General features: G+C 31.9%; 2 protein-coding genes and 1 pseudogene across 2 annotated transcripts; 2 read left to right on the top strand and 1 right to left on the bottom strand.

The window, feature by feature from the left end:
• Window positions 1-1,785: 1,785 nt before the first annotated feature.
• On the top strand, window positions 1,786-4,294 carry LOC120182626 (protein NOI4-like). The gene is made up of 4 exons (XM_039187549.1): window positions 1,786-1,790; window positions 3,824-3,853; window positions 3,950-4,141; window positions 4,236-4,294. The coding sequence occupies exons 2-4, from the start codon at window positions 3,845-3,847 to the stop codon at window positions 4,257-4,259; spliced, it is 225 nt and encodes a 74-aa protein (XP_039043480.1). The 5' UTR covers window positions 1,786-1,790; window positions 3,824-3,844; the 3' UTR covers window positions 4,260-4,294.
• Window positions 1,820-3,110, bottom strand: LOC120182625 (annotated as a pseudogene).
• Window positions 4,295-12,331: 8,037 nt separating the features above from the next.
• On the top strand, window positions 12,332-12,961 carry LOC120182647 (very-long-chain 3-oxoacyl-CoA reductase 1-like). The gene has a single exon (XM_039187563.1). The coding sequence runs from the start codon at window positions 12,332-12,334 to the stop codon at window positions 12,959-12,961; it is 630 nt and encodes a 209-aa protein (XP_039043494.1).
• The last annotated feature ends 5,206 nt before the right edge of the window (window positions 12,962-18,167 follow it).

The following is an 18,167-nucleotide window of genomic DNA, read 5'->3' as shown; positions in this document are numbered from 1 at the left end:
ACCGGTTGAATAACCTGTCGAACCGTTCTGGCTTCTCTGGATGAACTGTGCAAATGACAAATTGTTTGCCCCAAAAAAAGTCTCGAAGGACTGCACCTCCGGCTTCCACTCTCTGCTGAGTCTGTTCCCTAACGACAACACCATTGGAGCCCTCCATCGATAGAAACTATCCGAAGCTTGCTTCTTAAATTTGTCAGCAATGGCATTCAACTCAGTTAGGGTTTTGCCATCTTGTTCCGTGGTTTTCGAAAGGAGCATCCGGGTCAATAACCTTTTCCTCGTCTTGCCCCTGCAACCTTTGCCAGTCAGTTCTTCAAAGATAGACTTTCATTGTGCTTGATGTAGACCCGGTTCATTCTGAGTCCTTTATAATGCATCAGAGTGATATACTCTTCAATTGTGGGCACCACGTCTTCTGGATTGAATGTGACACAAAGTCGCCTTGTAAACTGTCCTCTGTATTTTCATCTCTTGTATTACAACCCCTTTGTCCATTAATGCGGATTATTAATGTTTAACAAACACGTTTTTGGTGGATCAACACCTCTTTTAAATGATGCAAGTGATGAAAATAAAATAAAAGAAAAGAAAAAATGAAAAGAGTTAGTGAGATGAAAATAATAAAAAACAATCATGAAGATAAAAGTCATACCCCACATGATATCTACCCCACATGTTTTAATTCCTACCTGTGCATGATCTCTATCCGGCATGCTAATTTCAAACAAATCCTAACCGCATATTTGTCTAGTTCGCATGCTTTGAACATAAAATAAAGCAAGAAATAATCTCGAAGTAGCCTAGGGTTTGAAATGAGGTTTTGGGTGGGCTCTAATTCTCCATGGTCTCCTGTTTTGGTTCTAAAAAACGGTACTCGAGTTCTCCTTGCTGGTGCCCCCTTGGGCTTGCCAGACCCTTAGTCCTAAGCCTATTACAAGCTTGTGTGGACTAAGTTAAACTCGAGATGACACACTCTCTTATGTATATGCGGTGAATAAATTCACACGAAGACATAAGGTATATGAATCCCGAAGGCTACTTGCTAGGTTTGTGCGGTGAATAAATTCACACGAATGTGTCGCTTTCACCCCCACTTAAATAAGGTTCGGAGTTCGGGTTTAGAGCCTTAAGTAAAAATTTGAAAAATCTGAAATCATTAAAACACGTCAGTACAACTATTTATTTGGAAAAAAATAATCATAGGTAAATAATTAGAATCGAATAAATAAATAAAAATTTAAACTTGTAATTTTCGCTAAAAAAGACAACCGAAAATTAATTTCGGCCTGACTCACTTATTTGTCCCCAGCAGAGTCGCCAAGCTGTCGGAACTGTCTTTCGGTTGGACCCGAAATTGGGCTTCGACATGGATTAAATGAATTGGGAGTCGCCACCGATCATTTTAAAACAAAATTTAGGTAGATCGGACACCATCTTACCTGATTCACGTTTCACCAGAGTAAAGTTGGGTTTGGGAGTCGGTTACAGTCAAGGAAGGATTAGCAACCTTGAACTGCCCTTTCGGTACCAATTAATTTGTTGGTTATCTTTAATTGCGAAAAATAAAAATTCAAATTCAAATTTAAAAATTCAATTCGAATAATTACCTTTAATCGATTCAAAATATACCTAAAAGTTGTTACAGTAGTGTATTGAAGAGAAGTCAAATAGACATATATATAACAATTAAAGGTTGAACAATTACATGGAAAATGGTAGAAGTGAAGACATGGTGTTAAATAAAATAATAGATAAATGGTACCATTAGCACACATTAAACGGAAACCCAGGTGAACAACGATAGATTCTCAGACAATAGGCTCTTTTGGCATCAATTTCACATTGCAGTGTCAAACCAGAGCCATCAAATAATTAAACACCAACTAAAAAGCACTAAAACGTTCTAAGAGGCATAAAACAACAACATTCACCCTTGTTTTGCCTCCACTGCTTGCTTCATTGGGAATTTAGAGAGAGCTAACTTAACAAACACATATAAATGAGTTAATAGAAACAATGTCACGTGATATGGATCAGAGGGAATCATAAACATTAATATGATTAGATTATGGACAGAGGTAACACAATCAGAACATTGAAGAAAATGGAAAATTTAAACTGTACCTCACACTGAAGACGTTTAATTGCACTTTGCCTTGAAAGCTTTTCAGGTGTCCAACGACACAGACATAATTTCCTTCCCTATCTGAGGCATCCATTTCCTTTGTGTCAACACTTTCAGTTACCCATCTTATACATTCAACTCGGCCAGTTCGATGAACAAAAGTTTCAGATGTGTTTGGATAATGTATTACCAGGTCAACACTAGGTATATCAAGGCCACGAGCAGCAACATTAGTAGCAACTAAAATATTAAAATGCCCATTTCGGAATCCTGAGAGAGTCGCTTCCCTCCGAGCCTGAGTTATATCACCATGCAAAGCCTCACATTTAAAGTTTCTTGACATGGCATATGTCAGTCGATCAGCATCACGCTTTGTTTGAGTGAAAGCAATACACTTTCCTCCTTTCGCATGGTCATATGATAGTACCTTGTTCGTCTCCGCAAGTGTAAGGACAGTAAGTTGCTTTAACTCGAGGACTTGATCCGGAACCAGTTGAGGAAGCCTACCGTTATTCCTCTTGTAATCACTCCACGTGCCATGAGCAAACAATCGGAGCACCTCAAGGTGCATTGAGTTGTCAGTTCCTTCAAGCTCAACGACAGCGGGCACTGCAAGAATCTCAGAGAAGGCGAAAAGTGAAGGATGCGATGTCGCTTCAACGATTATAGGGCCAACAGTTGAACCTTTATGAGCCGATGCTTGCTTTACGAATTGATCAATTAACTATGCTTGCTTTTCCTCGATTTCCATCTTCAAAAATACTCACGGATCACAACCAGGAAAAATGAATTAATTTTGAAGAATATTGTTGGAAATTAGTGTTTGGATTTGGCGCTGGAGAAGGTGGATCAAGCTAAAGAAAAATCTGGATATTAAATAAATAAACAAAATGCTGGGGATTTCGTGTCATGGCCGAGAGGCAATAGCACCTCTCTCTCTCTCTCTCTCTCTTCCCTTCAATTCCTTTTCTGCATTCCTTTTTTTTCTTTGCTTTCCCCCTCCCCCTTAAAGTAGCATGTTTGTTGAATATATAGAGGAAATGAACTGGTATGTAATGGCCAGATATTATGGTCAGATTTTGAGGGGTGTAGTGCTATATGCAGGGATTAATTCCCGTTACAGACGCACATATGATTTTAATGACTGCATATGAATATTGTTTAGCTATGTATTTTTTATATATGCACTGCATTTTATCTATATTTTTAATTTTCTGACTGTCGGAGGTCATTCCACGGAAGCTACTCTCAACCTGGCGTTGGGAGCAGCCTACTACCCTACCTCCCCTATCCCATATATATGGAAATTGAGTTTTATTGTTGTTGTTGTTGTAGTGCTATAGTTGTGATACGTGGGGGTTAAACATATTTGTTGGGTATTAAGTGAGTGAGTGACGTAATGATAGGATAGTATTTGGGACCTACAAAAAAATATTAATAATAATAATAATAAAATAAATAATATAATAAAATATTTTTATAGACCCACCATTTCCTACCGCGTAAAACTGGTGGGTCTGCCACTCATGATTACCCACCACCTTGAAACAGAGTCGAATTAAATAAGAATATCCCGTGTCTCAGACGAGTTTGATCCGCGTGCAAAATCGAGTCAGATCATATAAATTCACCCACCTTTGAATAATCCCGTCACCATCTTCATCATCCATCAATTCATCCTTTTTCATTTCCTCACAGCTCCCCACTCACTCTTCAATCATGGCGTCCGTAAGATTCTCATTCTCTTCCCTAGAATCTTCTTTTCTTTCTGGGTTTTTCTGTTGTATGCTGATTTCTTTGATCTTCTTTGTTCCATGTTTGCAGCATTATAAGACTCAGCCTCTGCCGAAATTCGGGGAATGGGATGTAAACGATCCGGCTTCAGCAGAAGGGTTTACTGCCATTTTTAACATAGCAAGAGATGAGAAGAGAAGCGGCGGCAGGGTTACAGTCGTCGCCACTGAAAGTCTAAAATCACAGAACAAGGAGAAGAGAAAACATAAACATTCCATTAAGGTTGGCTTAAGCTCTCCATGAATTCAATGATTCGTTTGGGGTTTACTCGATCATCTTCCATTACTAACTTGTTTTGTTTCAATCCCAAATGCAGAGAAAATGGTTTTGTTTTGCTTGAAAAATCTGGAGATCACATTCAGTCTACTTGCTTGGGGGGAGGAAGCCATAGTTGAATTCATACTACTTTACACTTAATGGTGTCATTATTTGTTGCCATTTTTTTCTAATTTTGATTGTTTTTTTAGTGCTTATAGTGTGTCCATGTTTTTCATGGAAATTTTCTATGCACTTTCTCATTGTGTACTAATATTAGAGTACATGTATCTTCCTATTATAGGGAAGTGATTATAGCTATAATTTTGCACATTTTTTTAATGTCATTTATCTATGTTATGATGAGGAATTTAAACTTCTATATTTACTAGATGATGCCCTATGTCTTGAAAAATTAGCCTAAGTATTGAACATATATTAATACATAATAAAATGATCTGGTTTTTTAAGTAATTGAATTTAGAATTAAAATCAAATGATTATAATAAATCATACAAAATATGATACGAAAATAGTTAAAATATGAAGAAATGATATAAATTACACAATATAAACATGCTATGATTGAAAATCAAAATTTATTTTTCCATAATATTAATTTATTTATATAATTTACATTTAATTAATTATTTTGACTCGTAAACATAAAAAAAATTAGTTTGAAGTGTTAATAGTTTATTAAATAATATTTTTTATCATAAAAATTTATTAATCTTAAAATAAAATATTTATATTAAAATATTTTAAAAAATAAGGACTAAAATAATATTTAATCAAACATTAAGATTTTTTTTAAAAAAAGCATAATCTTAGAAGCGTTAGAGGGTAATGTACTATATATAAGATAAGAACCGAAGGATATAGTTGCCAAACGTTAGGGTTGTTTTTTTTTTTACTTTTAAAAATATATGAAAATAGAAAGAGTGAACTACATTGACGATCATTTAACTATTGTCAGATTTTACTTTGACTACCGATGTTTCAATTTAATCAATCATATTATCTAATTATTTAAATGGTTTAATCAAGTCACTTGTTGTTAATATTTAACGAAATAGGTGACATGACACTTAAAACATTTTGTAATTATACAATTTGTCCTTGTTACTTATATATTCTTTCAATTTGGTTCTAATTAAAATAAATTTAACCCTCGAATCAGGTGGTGCAATGTGTTATTGGTGAAAGGTTTCATCAACATGTCATCATTCGATCAAAGCATTAAATTTATTTTTAATTCAATTAAAATAAAAATAAAAATATTTAATAAGTTAAGACAAAAAAAATATTGAATAAGTTAAAGACAAAATCAAAATATATTTTTAAAATTTAAGATATATATAAAAATATTATGAATGTAAGTAAAGTGTTTATATATTAAGATACAAGATATATATTATTTGTTATCCAAATTATTCTAAAAAATAATCTTACCTCACTAGTTTAGTGCTTGCTACATCATTTAGGAGGTCCTTGGTTCCATTCCGCTTGCTCCATTGTGCGTTAAATTCACCCTTTGGTTGGGGAAAAATAAATTTTTGAATTAAAATTAATTAAAATAAATAGATTAGTGGCCACTAGTGTAGTGTAACAAAAAATTATATTAAATCACTTAATTATTTAGTCATTTTACTTTTATCACCAATCTTTTAATTTTGTCAATCAGATCATATAACTATTTAATTGTTATCAATTAGACCACTAACCGTTAACAATTCACCGAAATACTGAAGATACCATTGAAAAAATTAGTATAATTATAAATTTAGTCTCTAATATTTGTACATTATCTAATTTTGGTTCTAATTTGAATTTAATTTAATAAATTAATCATTCAATCATGATCTAAAATATGTCAATATAGGACACATATTAATACATAATTGGAGGATTTTATTTATTTAATTAGATATTTTTCTATCCAATCAAAAGGTAAAACGTGTTATTACCCGATTGGATAGAATATAATGGGACAAGAAATTGCTCTTGAACAGGTTCAAACCAACGTCCAAAGGGACAATATAGAAGCGCCTTACGACTGCACCAAAAATCCCAGCTGGTTTATAACTACAAAAAAAAATGTATTTACCTTTTAAAAACTTGTTAAGGGTAAAAGAAAAAGAAATTAAAATTAGAACCTAGAAAAATTATAAAAAAAGAACATATAAATAATTAAAAATATAATATTTTATTTATATCTAATTAAAAATATTAATAAAATATTAAATTTATTTTTAAACAAATGGATCGAAATGGACGGGAATGCTATGACAAACTTTCATCTAGCATTAGCATATGAAGTATTGTCAAGCATCGAGGAGAAGAAGACAACTAAGGAGATATGGGATCATCTCACCAAATTGTACGAGGGCACATCGTTGCACAATAAAATTTTCCTTAAGAAAAAATTGTACACTCTCCGGATGTCAGAATCTACTTCAGTGACGGAGCACTTAAACATGTTGAACATTTTATTTTCCCAGCTTACATCCTTAAGATGTACAATAGGAGAACAAGAACGTGATGAACTATTATATCTGCAAAAAAAATAAATGAAACAAACCTGATTTAATAAATTATATATGAACGAACATATAACACAATAAAATTTTTACACATCAACGTAAATAAATTAAATAATATAATTTAATATTATTACCTGCACCGCAAAACTATTTCGACGTATGCTCCCGCTTTCTAATTTTACAAACACAAAAATTAATTGAAAATAATTAGTATAATATTTTTTTTCAAATAATCATAATAAACAATAAATATAATAAAAAATTATAACAAAATTACATTATAACGAAAAATCGCACGAACTTCTAAATAAAATATGAGAAGATTGCCAGAATTATTGATTCGTTGACGGAATTGTTGTATTAATTTATAAGTTGAGAGGAGAGATGTGAGAAACTTAACCGGCGGATAATGATATTTATAGCGAGGAAAGTTATACAAAACGCGGTACCTGCCCCGCGCTATATAAAATTATGTGTAAAGGTATGTCACGGTACCTGTCCCGCGTTATATAAAATTATGTCAGGAGTAAATGTATGTCGCGGTACCTGCCCCGCGCTATACCCCTACGTGGCGTATAGCGTGCTGCAGGGGTCGCGCTATACCCACGTGTATGCTAGATCACCGTATAGCGCGGTGCAGGAGGCGCGCTATACCCCACGTGGCGCCAAATCATCATATAGCGCGATACAGGGGACGCGTTTTACTGCTAAGGGTGTTAGATCGAGAAATATAATAAGACCGATGTTAGATCAAAAAATACACTATTCACCGATGATATATCAGGAAAATCGCCTTCATATCAACTATTAATTAGTATAAAACTATAACGAGGTAGGATGCTAACTTCCTTAAATTATCTTTCACTGCAAATGAAATAAATTAAGTTAAATAAACTATTCTCATAATAAAAACTTTGATAATATTTAATATAAATAAATTAATCATTGAATATCGGAAAATATAAAATAAAAGTAGTTATTAATTTTAGCAAATGAGACAAGCTATCCTGGTTTAACTGATGTTAATTTATTGATTATAATACATATTAAATTAATCAAAGCATCCTTGGGAATCAGCTGTCTTTCCTGGAAGTGGCAACATTTGTCAGGTTGTATGTATGTTCCCAAGAACTTCATTTTGTACTCAAAGGTAAAAACAATTAAATTTAACGATTTTAGCAAATATATATATATATATATATATATATAATGATCTAGCAATGATTTAAACCACTGATGAAATTATAAAAAAATAAAAAAATTATATTCATATAATGATTGCCAAGGGTTAAATCGGGAATTTAAGGATAGTAGAGAGACTTTATGAATTTTTTTCAATAATAACAGCTTAATTTTATTAATAAAAACAAAAAAAATTACAACTCACTCGAACATAAAAAATGAAGAAAATAATATAAAAATATAAAAATAAAAATATTAAACACAAATATATGAAGAAAAATGAATTCTATCTTTAAGAACGACAATCAGTATAAAAAAATTCAGTAATCTTCATAAAAAATTCAAGGAATAGTAAGCTAATCAAACTATCTAATAGGTTGCTTCGTTATATAATTCTGATTATATAGACAAACAAACATTTAATAAAGAGATCTGATTAAATGTGACAATCGATAAACCAATCATAAAATAAAGTGATGAGGGTGTTTGTGTGAGTATCAATACAACCGTGTCACAAAAGCATAAAAATCATAAGGATGACAAATATTTTTATTCAAAATTAAAAAAAAAACTCAAAGAAAGAGAAAAATAAAGAATAAAATATATAAAAATAATAAAGAGAAAACATGGGCATTTTCGCTTGCAACGAAGACATTTGGTGTGTTTTAGATTTTCTAAGCTACGTTGGAATAAAATCATATAATCCATCTTTTTTGATCTTGCTCTTGAAAAAATGTAGAAATAAGTTCTGGAATAAAACAATATTGTAGAAAATCTTGCCATATTTTGGTAAGGGTCGGAAGTTTTTTTTTTTTTGATAAAGCTATCCAACATGATTACGGTTTTTATATATGGATAGAGTCTCGTGCTTTGTAGAACGTGAGACACATTGACATATCATATTAATGGCATAAATTGGTATTGTCACGTCAGGAATCTCATTAATATATATATATATATATATATATATATATATATATATATATATATATATATATATATATAAATATATAACTATATAATATACTAAATATATTATATATACTATATATATAAAAAGATAAATTATAGGATTGGTCATTTTAGTTTTTGTTTAATTAAGATGTGGTCACAAGGATGTGAACTTTCATTAGTTTGATGGCGTGCCACATTAAGAAAAGAGTTTAATTTTTATTTTAACCCTTAAACTTTGTATAAAATATTAGTTAGTAACCTTTTTATAAATTCAAATTAGTTTAGGAACAAAGTTATAATTTACCCATTTTTAATATAGTTTTCTTCTCACTCTTCAGTTTCATCCAGGAAAACAACGCCGGTAATGCCACGACTGCTTCGATGGCTGGTCATGGTCCCAAAACCACAGATGGTGGTTGATGAATTCCCAGTACGGCCTGGCCAACCTGAGTGCAGCTCCTTCCTGAGTGTATTTATTTGCAATTAGATTTAAATATACAGTCTCTAGTTTTCAGTAAGTAACTGCACTCAGGTTGGGCAGGCCGTATCGGGAATTCATCAATCACCATTTGTGGTTTTGGGAGCAAGACTAGCCATCAAAGCAGTCGCGGATGAAACTGATTGGTGAGAATAGAAGTATATTAAAAATGGGTAAATTATAACTTTACCTCTAAATTACTTTGATTTATTAAAAGGTCACTAACTAGTGTTTTATATAAAGTTTAAGAATTAAAATAAAAGTTAAACCCTTTTTCTAAAATGACACGTCATTAAACTAACGAAATCTAAACTCTTACCAACCACATTTTAATTAAATAAAAATAAAAGTAATCAAATATTATATTTTTTGAACTCAATAAAAAAATTTACAAAAATTTAACGAAAGTAACCAATCTTGTACCATAATATATATAATTACTATATAATGTAGCATAATATACTATAATATATATAATATAAATATAAATATATATTCACTATGTCCCATAAAATATGTCAATTACTGATTTTTATCAAATTTTTAAATTTTGAGTAATTATTATTTAAATTTATTATTGATAAAAATATGTAAAAATATATTTTAAAACCTCTAATGAAGTATTTTTCAAATATATATTTTATAAAATTTAATTATTTAAAATATTTAAAATAATTATAGTAAAAACTTTAAAAATTTAACTTTTAAAAGTCTATAAAGGACATTTTCCATAGGACAAAGGGAATATAATATACTACTATATATAAATACTATATAATACAATATAATATATTGATATTATGTAATATAGTACATAAATGCTATCTAAATATTATATAATATCTATTATATAATATACTATATAAACTATATGATTTATGTAAAAGATGTAAAACATAAATAAATATATACAAATATATAACATCAACTATCATAGATAACCACCCTCTAAATCAGTTGGTTCTACATTCTATGAGTTATTTTTTGTTGGGATTATATTTCCTTTATATATCTTATCTAGGGATGCTTAATGAGTTAAGTAGTTTGCGAGGAGCTAAAACTCGACTTGGTCAAAATTCGGTAAAAGTTTGACTCGAATTGACTCGATTCGAACTCAAGCTCGACTCGAGACCTTAACGAGCTAAGTCAAGCAAAGTCTAACTCGACTCGATAAGTTCGCGAGCAGCTTGTTATTTTTTTTTATAATCTTTTACTAGTTATCTTTAAAAAATTATTTCATTAAAAAATTACTAATTTACTAATAGATGATAAATTACTAATCTATCAATTTTCTTATTAATTAATAATTATTATTTTATTACACCCAAAATTAAACCATAATTATTATTTTAATGCATTTGTGGATTTTTATTTTGGAGTTTAGACTTTGAATTTGTTTCATACACTCTTTTGATAACTTTTTGGTTATATTTATCAATTTACGATTATATTATGTTCTATATAGTATTAGCAGGGGCGTGGCTGAGGGGGCGCAAAGTACGCGACCGCACAGGGCCTCTCAGCCACTAATAAGTTGTTGCATAAAAATAGGGCCCCAAAATCTCTTTGTATATGTTCAGGGATAGTTTTCAGCCTCATGTTTGATTCCATTACATTGCGTCATGGGGTCCATGCGCATGCTAATACTTTTCAGCCAAGTGGGTATTATAATACTTTGGAGGAATTAAGTAGGACGCACGTGGGTTTTAAAGTGAACTTGTGTGTTGTGTTGGAAGGCAAATTGCATGAGGTTCAGAGTGCGCCTACTGATGGGTATTCGATCAAGACATTTTGATGTTAGCATTGGGGCGCTCGGTTTCAGATAAAGATGTTGATCTACGGCCTTTAGTTTTCCCTGATAAGAATGTGCAAGCAACCAAACAGATAACATAGCCATTAGAATAGGGCCTAGAAAAATAAGGGCCCCTTTATAAGAATTTGCACATGGCCCCTTATAGTCTAGCCACGGCCCTGAGTATTAGCAGTTTTTTGCTATAGTTAAAAAATAAGATAAAAATTTTGGTGAGCTTAACGAGCAACGAAACGAGTAACGAGCTTAACGAGTTTTCTTAACGAGCACGAGTCGAGCAAAATTTTAATGAGCTTAACGAGAACGAACCGATTCGAGCAACAATTTTTTTTAACAAGCACGAGTCGAACACTATTTAACTCCCGATCGACTCGCTCAATAAGCACCCCTAATCTTATCTTTTTAATTAGTGAAAATCTAACTTTTTGTTAACAAATATTATAAATCTAAAAGTATTTTTTAATTAAAATTTATTAAAAGCCTTATCTACCTTTAATATTTTAATTAAATATTAGAATTCTGATTATTGCAATTTTATGGCATGATAGATGACCAAGTAGCATTTAGTTTAAGACAAAATATTCCATTTGACTTATTCCCATCATGGTTTATGACATGAAAGCCTTGTCTTATTCTGATTAGTCAGAAATCTTAAATTTGCATGACCATTCTTAAATTCTGACTAGTCAAATTCCATTACCCAATCACAATTTCATTCATTTCAAACCAGTGCACAAAAGGGTAAACTATATATTTAGTCTCTCATTTATCATTTTGGTTATCAAATTATATTTTAAGTTATCACTAACATTACGATTTAATTTTAGTTTTATTTTAATCATCAATTGTTAAAAAATTAAATCTCACGCTAACGTGTTATCATAACATGGTACCACTTCATCGCTGAAAAAATTAATAAAAATGACATGTCAATAGTTCAATTAATTTTTTTAACGACAGATCAAAATGAAGTAAAAAAAATAGCGTTAATAATGTTTTAGAAAAATATAACTAGAAAACTAAAAATAAATTAAAATGATAATCGAGTGACTGAATATGTAATTATTCTAAAAGAAATATAATATCCCTATTGAGAGTGAACAGATCGAGATTAATGTTTAAACAAGTATCCTAATATATTTTGGAAAACAGGGACCGCAATAATCACTTGGTGGTTCCAGATTCAAATGGCAACGCTGGATTTCACGGTGATCTTCTTCGTTAGTTTTCTAGGTTTCATCTCCCTTTGTAAAGTAGTTACTGGTTTCATCAAATGGGTGTGGGTCATGTTCTTGAGGCCACCAAAGAACCTCAAAGATCACTACGGTTCATGGGCTATTGTCACCGGCTGCACCGATGGGATCGGGAAAGCCCTGGTGTTTCAACTGGCGTCCCACGGTCTTAACCTACTCTTGGTGGGCCGAAACCCTTTGAAACTCCAAGCCACAGCCGACGCCATACGTGAAAGATTCGGCACACAAGTCAAAACCAGAAAAGTTGTCGTTGACTTTTCCAAAACCAGCGGCGAAGAGATGTCGAAGACGATGGAGGGTGTTATTGAAGGGCTAGACATCGGCGTGCTTGTCAACAACGCCGGCGTGGCCTACGAAGGTGCAACGTTTTTCCACGAGGTGGAGCCGGAGGTGGTGGAGAGTATTATAAAGGTGAATGTGGAGGCGGCGACTTGGATTACTAAAGCGGTGGTTCCGGTCATGGCGAAGAAAAAGAAAGGGGCAATCGTCAACATCGGCTCTGGTTCTTACGGTGGCTTTCTTTCATACCCTTTATACACCGTTTATGCTGCTTCTAAAGCGTAAGTTTCTCCTCCCTCTTCCACTAATTTTAGGGTTTTATTCATCAGTTTTGCATGGCTCGAATAAAGTGTTACTTAAGATTGAAAAAACGATGCAGATGAAAATATTATTAACTACTAAAATTAAGATGATATATATGTTTGAAATTTTAAGGTTTTAAAATTTAATATTAAATCCTAAATATTAGGATCTAAAATTTTAAATTCTACACATTAAATACTACACATGATATTAAAACAAATATATTTACATAAATTTATCAAATATTTTTCTATATGTTTAGATTAGGGGTAAGTCAAACTTAACTCTATTAAAAAAATTTGATTTTTTTAATTTTAAGTTACTCGAGTTGAATTATTCAAATTATTCGAGTCAATTTGAGCTAATGAGTTTATTTTCGAGTTCAAATTGAGTTGAATTTCGAAAAAATTGAGTCACTCAAAAAATCAAAATTTTGATTGAGTATTTTGATAAGTATTAAGATTTAGTCTTTAATTTCATTATTCCTTCAATTCCTCATTTATTTTAAGTCCATTTTCACCAAATTTTAACCATGTGCTCCTAAACTATCTTAAAATACCTATGTACTTTCAATTCCTCTTATTGATAACAAGTTTTCTATTTTTTTTCTAATTTAGTCTCTCAATTTTGCACGATTCTTTACTTATTCAATTCATCCTTCATTTTAAGTTCATTTTTTACCAAATTTGAACTACATGATTTCATATCACTATAAAATACCTATGTAACTTCAATTCCTACTTTTTTTTTACTAAAAATATACTATTTTTAATTTATTCTATTAACTTTGTATTTCACTCAATTTGATCTTTTGACTGCAATTGTTTACAAATTCTTTCTTTTCATCAATTCATTGACTCTTTCATGCTCTCATCAATATTTTATTCTTAAATTATATTAATAGTCTAGGGTGATTGTAAGGTGTATTTGTTCATAATCTTTCTTAACCACTGACAATGCACACATGCAGATGCAACTGCTCGAACCTAAGATTTCTAAGGATAGTAACACTCCCTTTTAAATATAATATTATAAATATATTTTATAATTTTAGTTTGTATTTGATATATCAAATAACATTATAATCTGGAATATATATATATATATATATATATATATATATATATATATATATATATATATATATATTTTGGTTAGAGAAACTCAAAAAATTATAATCAATTTGTACTATAATACTATTCATTATTACAATTAAATTTGTACAGAAACACAAATAACTCTACTCGACTCTAATTTTAAAAACTCGACTCGAAAAAGTTTCAAATCAAGTTTGAGCCATAAAAGTCAATTCACCATCTTGAATAGCTTGAAATTTTTTTACTCTAATCAACTCAAATAAATATTCACCCCTAATTTAGATTTCATTGTAAGTAGAATGTGAGATAAAAATAGAAATAATTGTAAAAGTAATATATTTAGTTTAAAAATAAAAATATTAAAATCATGTTTATATTAATGATTGGGTGACTAGAATGTTGTATATGTTAAGATTTTTATTTAATTATTGACAACGTATACACTATTCGAACCAAGACCTCCAAGAAAAATAATACTCACTTTTATCTTGAAATCACTCTATAAATTTCATATTAAATAATAATTAAAATTATAAATTATGATAGTTTTATATAAAATATAATTTTAATATATATACTTATTATTATTTTTATATTTGTATTAAATAATATATATTTTAAAAAACAGAAAGAGAGCTACTAAAAAGAAAAAGATGACTAGTGTCGTGAAAACATACACTTGAGGGATCATTCGATACTCTCAAATTGAGATATAGATCGAGGGAGGTGGGTATTATGTCATGCACAAAGGAGAAGAGATAAGAATCAGAGCAAGAGAATTGGGGAAATCAGAGAGAGGGTTAGGGATTTGGAATTGGGAATATACCTGACACGTTCTACATCCCACTAAGGATAGGAAACAACTTGCTTATCTGTGTAGGTTGTTATATTCAGTACAACAGGGACTGCCAGCTGTAGGGTAACTAGGGGTACACTGTAATTATATAAACCATGTACTAGAGGAGGAGAGGGCATGCTTTGATTGAATGAATTCTAAGCTTCTTGAATCTTTTCTTTTCTCTTAATCTTAATTCTCTCAATTCTTCGTATAATTTCTTCTCTAATCTCCTAGGGTCATAACAATTGTATTCAGAGCCATCATTTCCTGGCAGGTTGAAGCAAAGAACCAAACCATGTGTCGTAACCGTCTTTCGGTTGGGCCCCGGAATTGGGCTTCGACTTGAAAAATGTGGATTGGAGTCACCACCGATCATTTATTTAAAGATAAATGGGTTAATCGGATACCCTATTTCTTATCTGATCTGCGTCTTACCAGAAATATGTCGGGCTCGGGAGTCGGTTACGGTCAAGGAAGGATTAGCACCCTTGAACCGCCCTTTCGGTACTACGTAATTTCCAGTTGTCTTAATTAAGAAAAATAACAAGTTAAATTAAAAGATAAAATAATGATCCAAAATTACTTACCTTTGACGGATTTACAAATATACCCTTTAAAAGTCAAAATATGGGTTAGAAGAGATGAATAAATGATAAATAAAGTAAAACAAATAAAATAAGGAGATTAAGTAAGAAATAAAGTAAATATAAAATGAATAGAATATATAAAATAAAAAACAATAACACTAATATATGCACAACAAACAACTAAATAAAATAAAATGATAATGCAAATAAATAAATAAACAAGTAAAAGAATATAAAAACATAAAATATAGGATAAATATAAAAATAGATAAATAAATGAGTAAAATATATAAAAAAGTAAAAGCATATATATATATAAGTAAAATAATAATAATAAAAAAAGAAAATCAAAAGTAATATACGTATATATACATGCAAAATAGGAAATATATAATATATATATATATATATATATATATATATATATATAATAACACTAATAAAAAAACATATATACATATATAATAAAATTAATAGAAAGTAATATGCATATATAACAAGAATAATAAAGTAGGAAAAAATGATTTAGGGGGGAGAATTAAATATTTAAAAAAAATGAACATGCCTCGGGGGTGGATCTAGGTTCGAAACTTCGAAATCCCACCCCTTTTTAGTTATCGGCGCAACCCACGTTTTGGGTTATTCAAACCAAATCTCAAGAAAAATAACGTGCACATGCGAGAAATGAACGAACCAATGTAAAAAAAGATGCTACCTTTTATTTCCTTTTCGAATCGTTTACAACAACTTTGCCTTTGTATTTTCCGTGCTTTCCTCTGTGTTTTGTGTGTAAATCGTGTCTGTCAATCGTGAGTTACAATGGCTATTTATAGTGCTTGTGGATCCTATCTTTAGGAGTTTAAAACATAGCAAAATTCTATCCTATTTTAGGAGTTGAATCCTAGCAGAATTCTATCCTATTTTTGAGAGTTTGAATCCTAGTAGGACGAAAAAGGTGTGTTGACAGCTGCCCCTCTTTGCCCATAGTCGTGTAACGGGGATAGGGCAAAGATTGAAAGACACACTTTTCGTTCGGTGGAGTTGAAAATTGACTCTGATGTTTCAATAACTCCCTGTCGAATTGAGTTACGGATGACTCCTCCGTCGTGAAGTCGAGTTCATCTGGAAGCTTCTGAGCATTATATCATTCGTCGTGAAGTTGGAATCGAACTCAAAGCTTTTGGCGAGTGGCCTTTGAATCGTCTTCTGGATCAAGATACTTCGTCGTGAAGGTGAAACTTGACCTGAAGACTTCGGTGTTGATGCGTTACAGATGACTCATTCGTCGTGAAGTTGGGTCAATCTGTTTGTGAAATTGGAATCGTATAGGGCCCCTTCGTCGTGAAGTTGAGCCTAAGAATTGGATATCCTTCGCCATGAAGTTGAAATCCAAATATTGTTCCGAGTCCAATATCCTCCGCTGTGAAGTTGAAATTGGTTCTGGAACTGGGAAATTGTTTGTTGACAGTCAGTCGCCCCTTTGTTGTGAAGTTGAGCTTGTGCTGTCTCGAGTCTAATATCCTTCACTGTGAAGATGAAATTGACTCTGAACGAAATCTTGTTGACAATCAGCCGTCCCTTCGTTGTGAAGTTGAACTTGTGTTGTCTCGAGTCCAATATCCTTCGCTACGAAGTTGAAATTTGCTCTGAAATTTGAAAAATGTTTGTTGACAACCAGCCGTCCCTTCGTTATGAAGTTGAACTTGTGTTGTCTCGAGTGGCACGATATCCTCCGTCGTGGAGTTGAAATCGCGGATGAAACTGAAAAGTTGTTCGTTGACAACCAGCCGTCCCTTCGTTGTGAAGTTGAACTTGTGTTGTCTCGGGTAGCACGATATCCTCCGTCGTGGAGTTGAAATCGGCTATGGAATTGGGAAATTGTTTGTTGACAACCAGTCATCCCTTCGCTGTGAAGTTGAACTTGTGTTGTCTCGAGTCCAATATCCTTCGCTGTGAAGTTGAGATTGGCTCCGAAATTGCTTGTCGACAGTCAGCCGCCCCTTCGCTGTGAAGTTGAGCTTGCGTTGTCTGAATGCCACAATATCCTCCGTCGTGGAGTTGAAATCGCGGATGGCCCCTTCGTTGTGAAGTTGAACCTTGACTTGAATATCCTTTTGTCGTTAAGTTGAAATCCAAGTATTTTATGTTGCGGGTGGACACAATTCCCTTCGCCGTGAAGTTGAAACCGTGGAGACCCCTTTATTGTGAAGTTTGGCTTCGAGCTAGATATCCTTCGTCGTGAAGTTAAAATCCACTCTCGAGCAAATTGTGTCGCTTTGAGTTCAATATCCTTCGCCGCGAAGTTGAAATTGACTCTAGCTAAAACCTGAAAAAGTTATGCATATATGTGATGCTATGTATGCAATGCTCTTAGGTGTGCCTAAAATGTATATGCAACATATGTTATCTTGGGGCTCTGGAGAGAAATCTCGATCTCCAGTTGCCTGTCTGGAATCTTGATTCTTGAATCTTCAAATTTTGATCCCTGATCTTGAATTCTTCAAATGTTCAAATCTGATGTGCACATTCTATTTTTGATTTGAGAAATGCTTCTCGACCATCTCAAGTATGTGCCTGAGCTGAGTGTAACGGTTCAGATGATGCTTCAAAAGAAGTTGTCTTGAAAGAGATAGAATTTGTTTCAAGGGAAACGATCTCAAAGATAT

This window comes from Hibiscus syriacus, unplaced genomic scaffold (genome assembly GCF_006381635.1).
Source record: "Hibiscus syriacus cultivar Baekdansim isolate YM2019G1 unplaced genomic scaffold, ASM638163v2 tig00112699_pilon, whole genome shotgun sequence".
Classification (NCBI taxonomy): domain Eukaryota; kingdom Viridiplantae; phylum Streptophyta; class Magnoliopsida; order Malvales; family Malvaceae; genus Hibiscus; species Hibiscus syriacus.
This window is presented reverse-complemented; position numbering and strand designations above follow the sequence as displayed.

Bases quoted from the DNA above. Each gene is read 5' to 3' on its own strand.
- LOC120182647 (XM_039187563.1), top strand. From the start codon at position 12,332: ATGGCAACGCTGGATTTCACGGTGATCTTCTTCGTTAGTTTTCTAGGT.
- LOC120182626 (XM_039187549.1), top strand. The intron at 4,142-4,235 runs GTTGGCTTAAGC...TCCCAAATGCAG, and splicing joins AACATAAACATTCCATTAAG to AGAAAATGGTTTTGTTTTGC.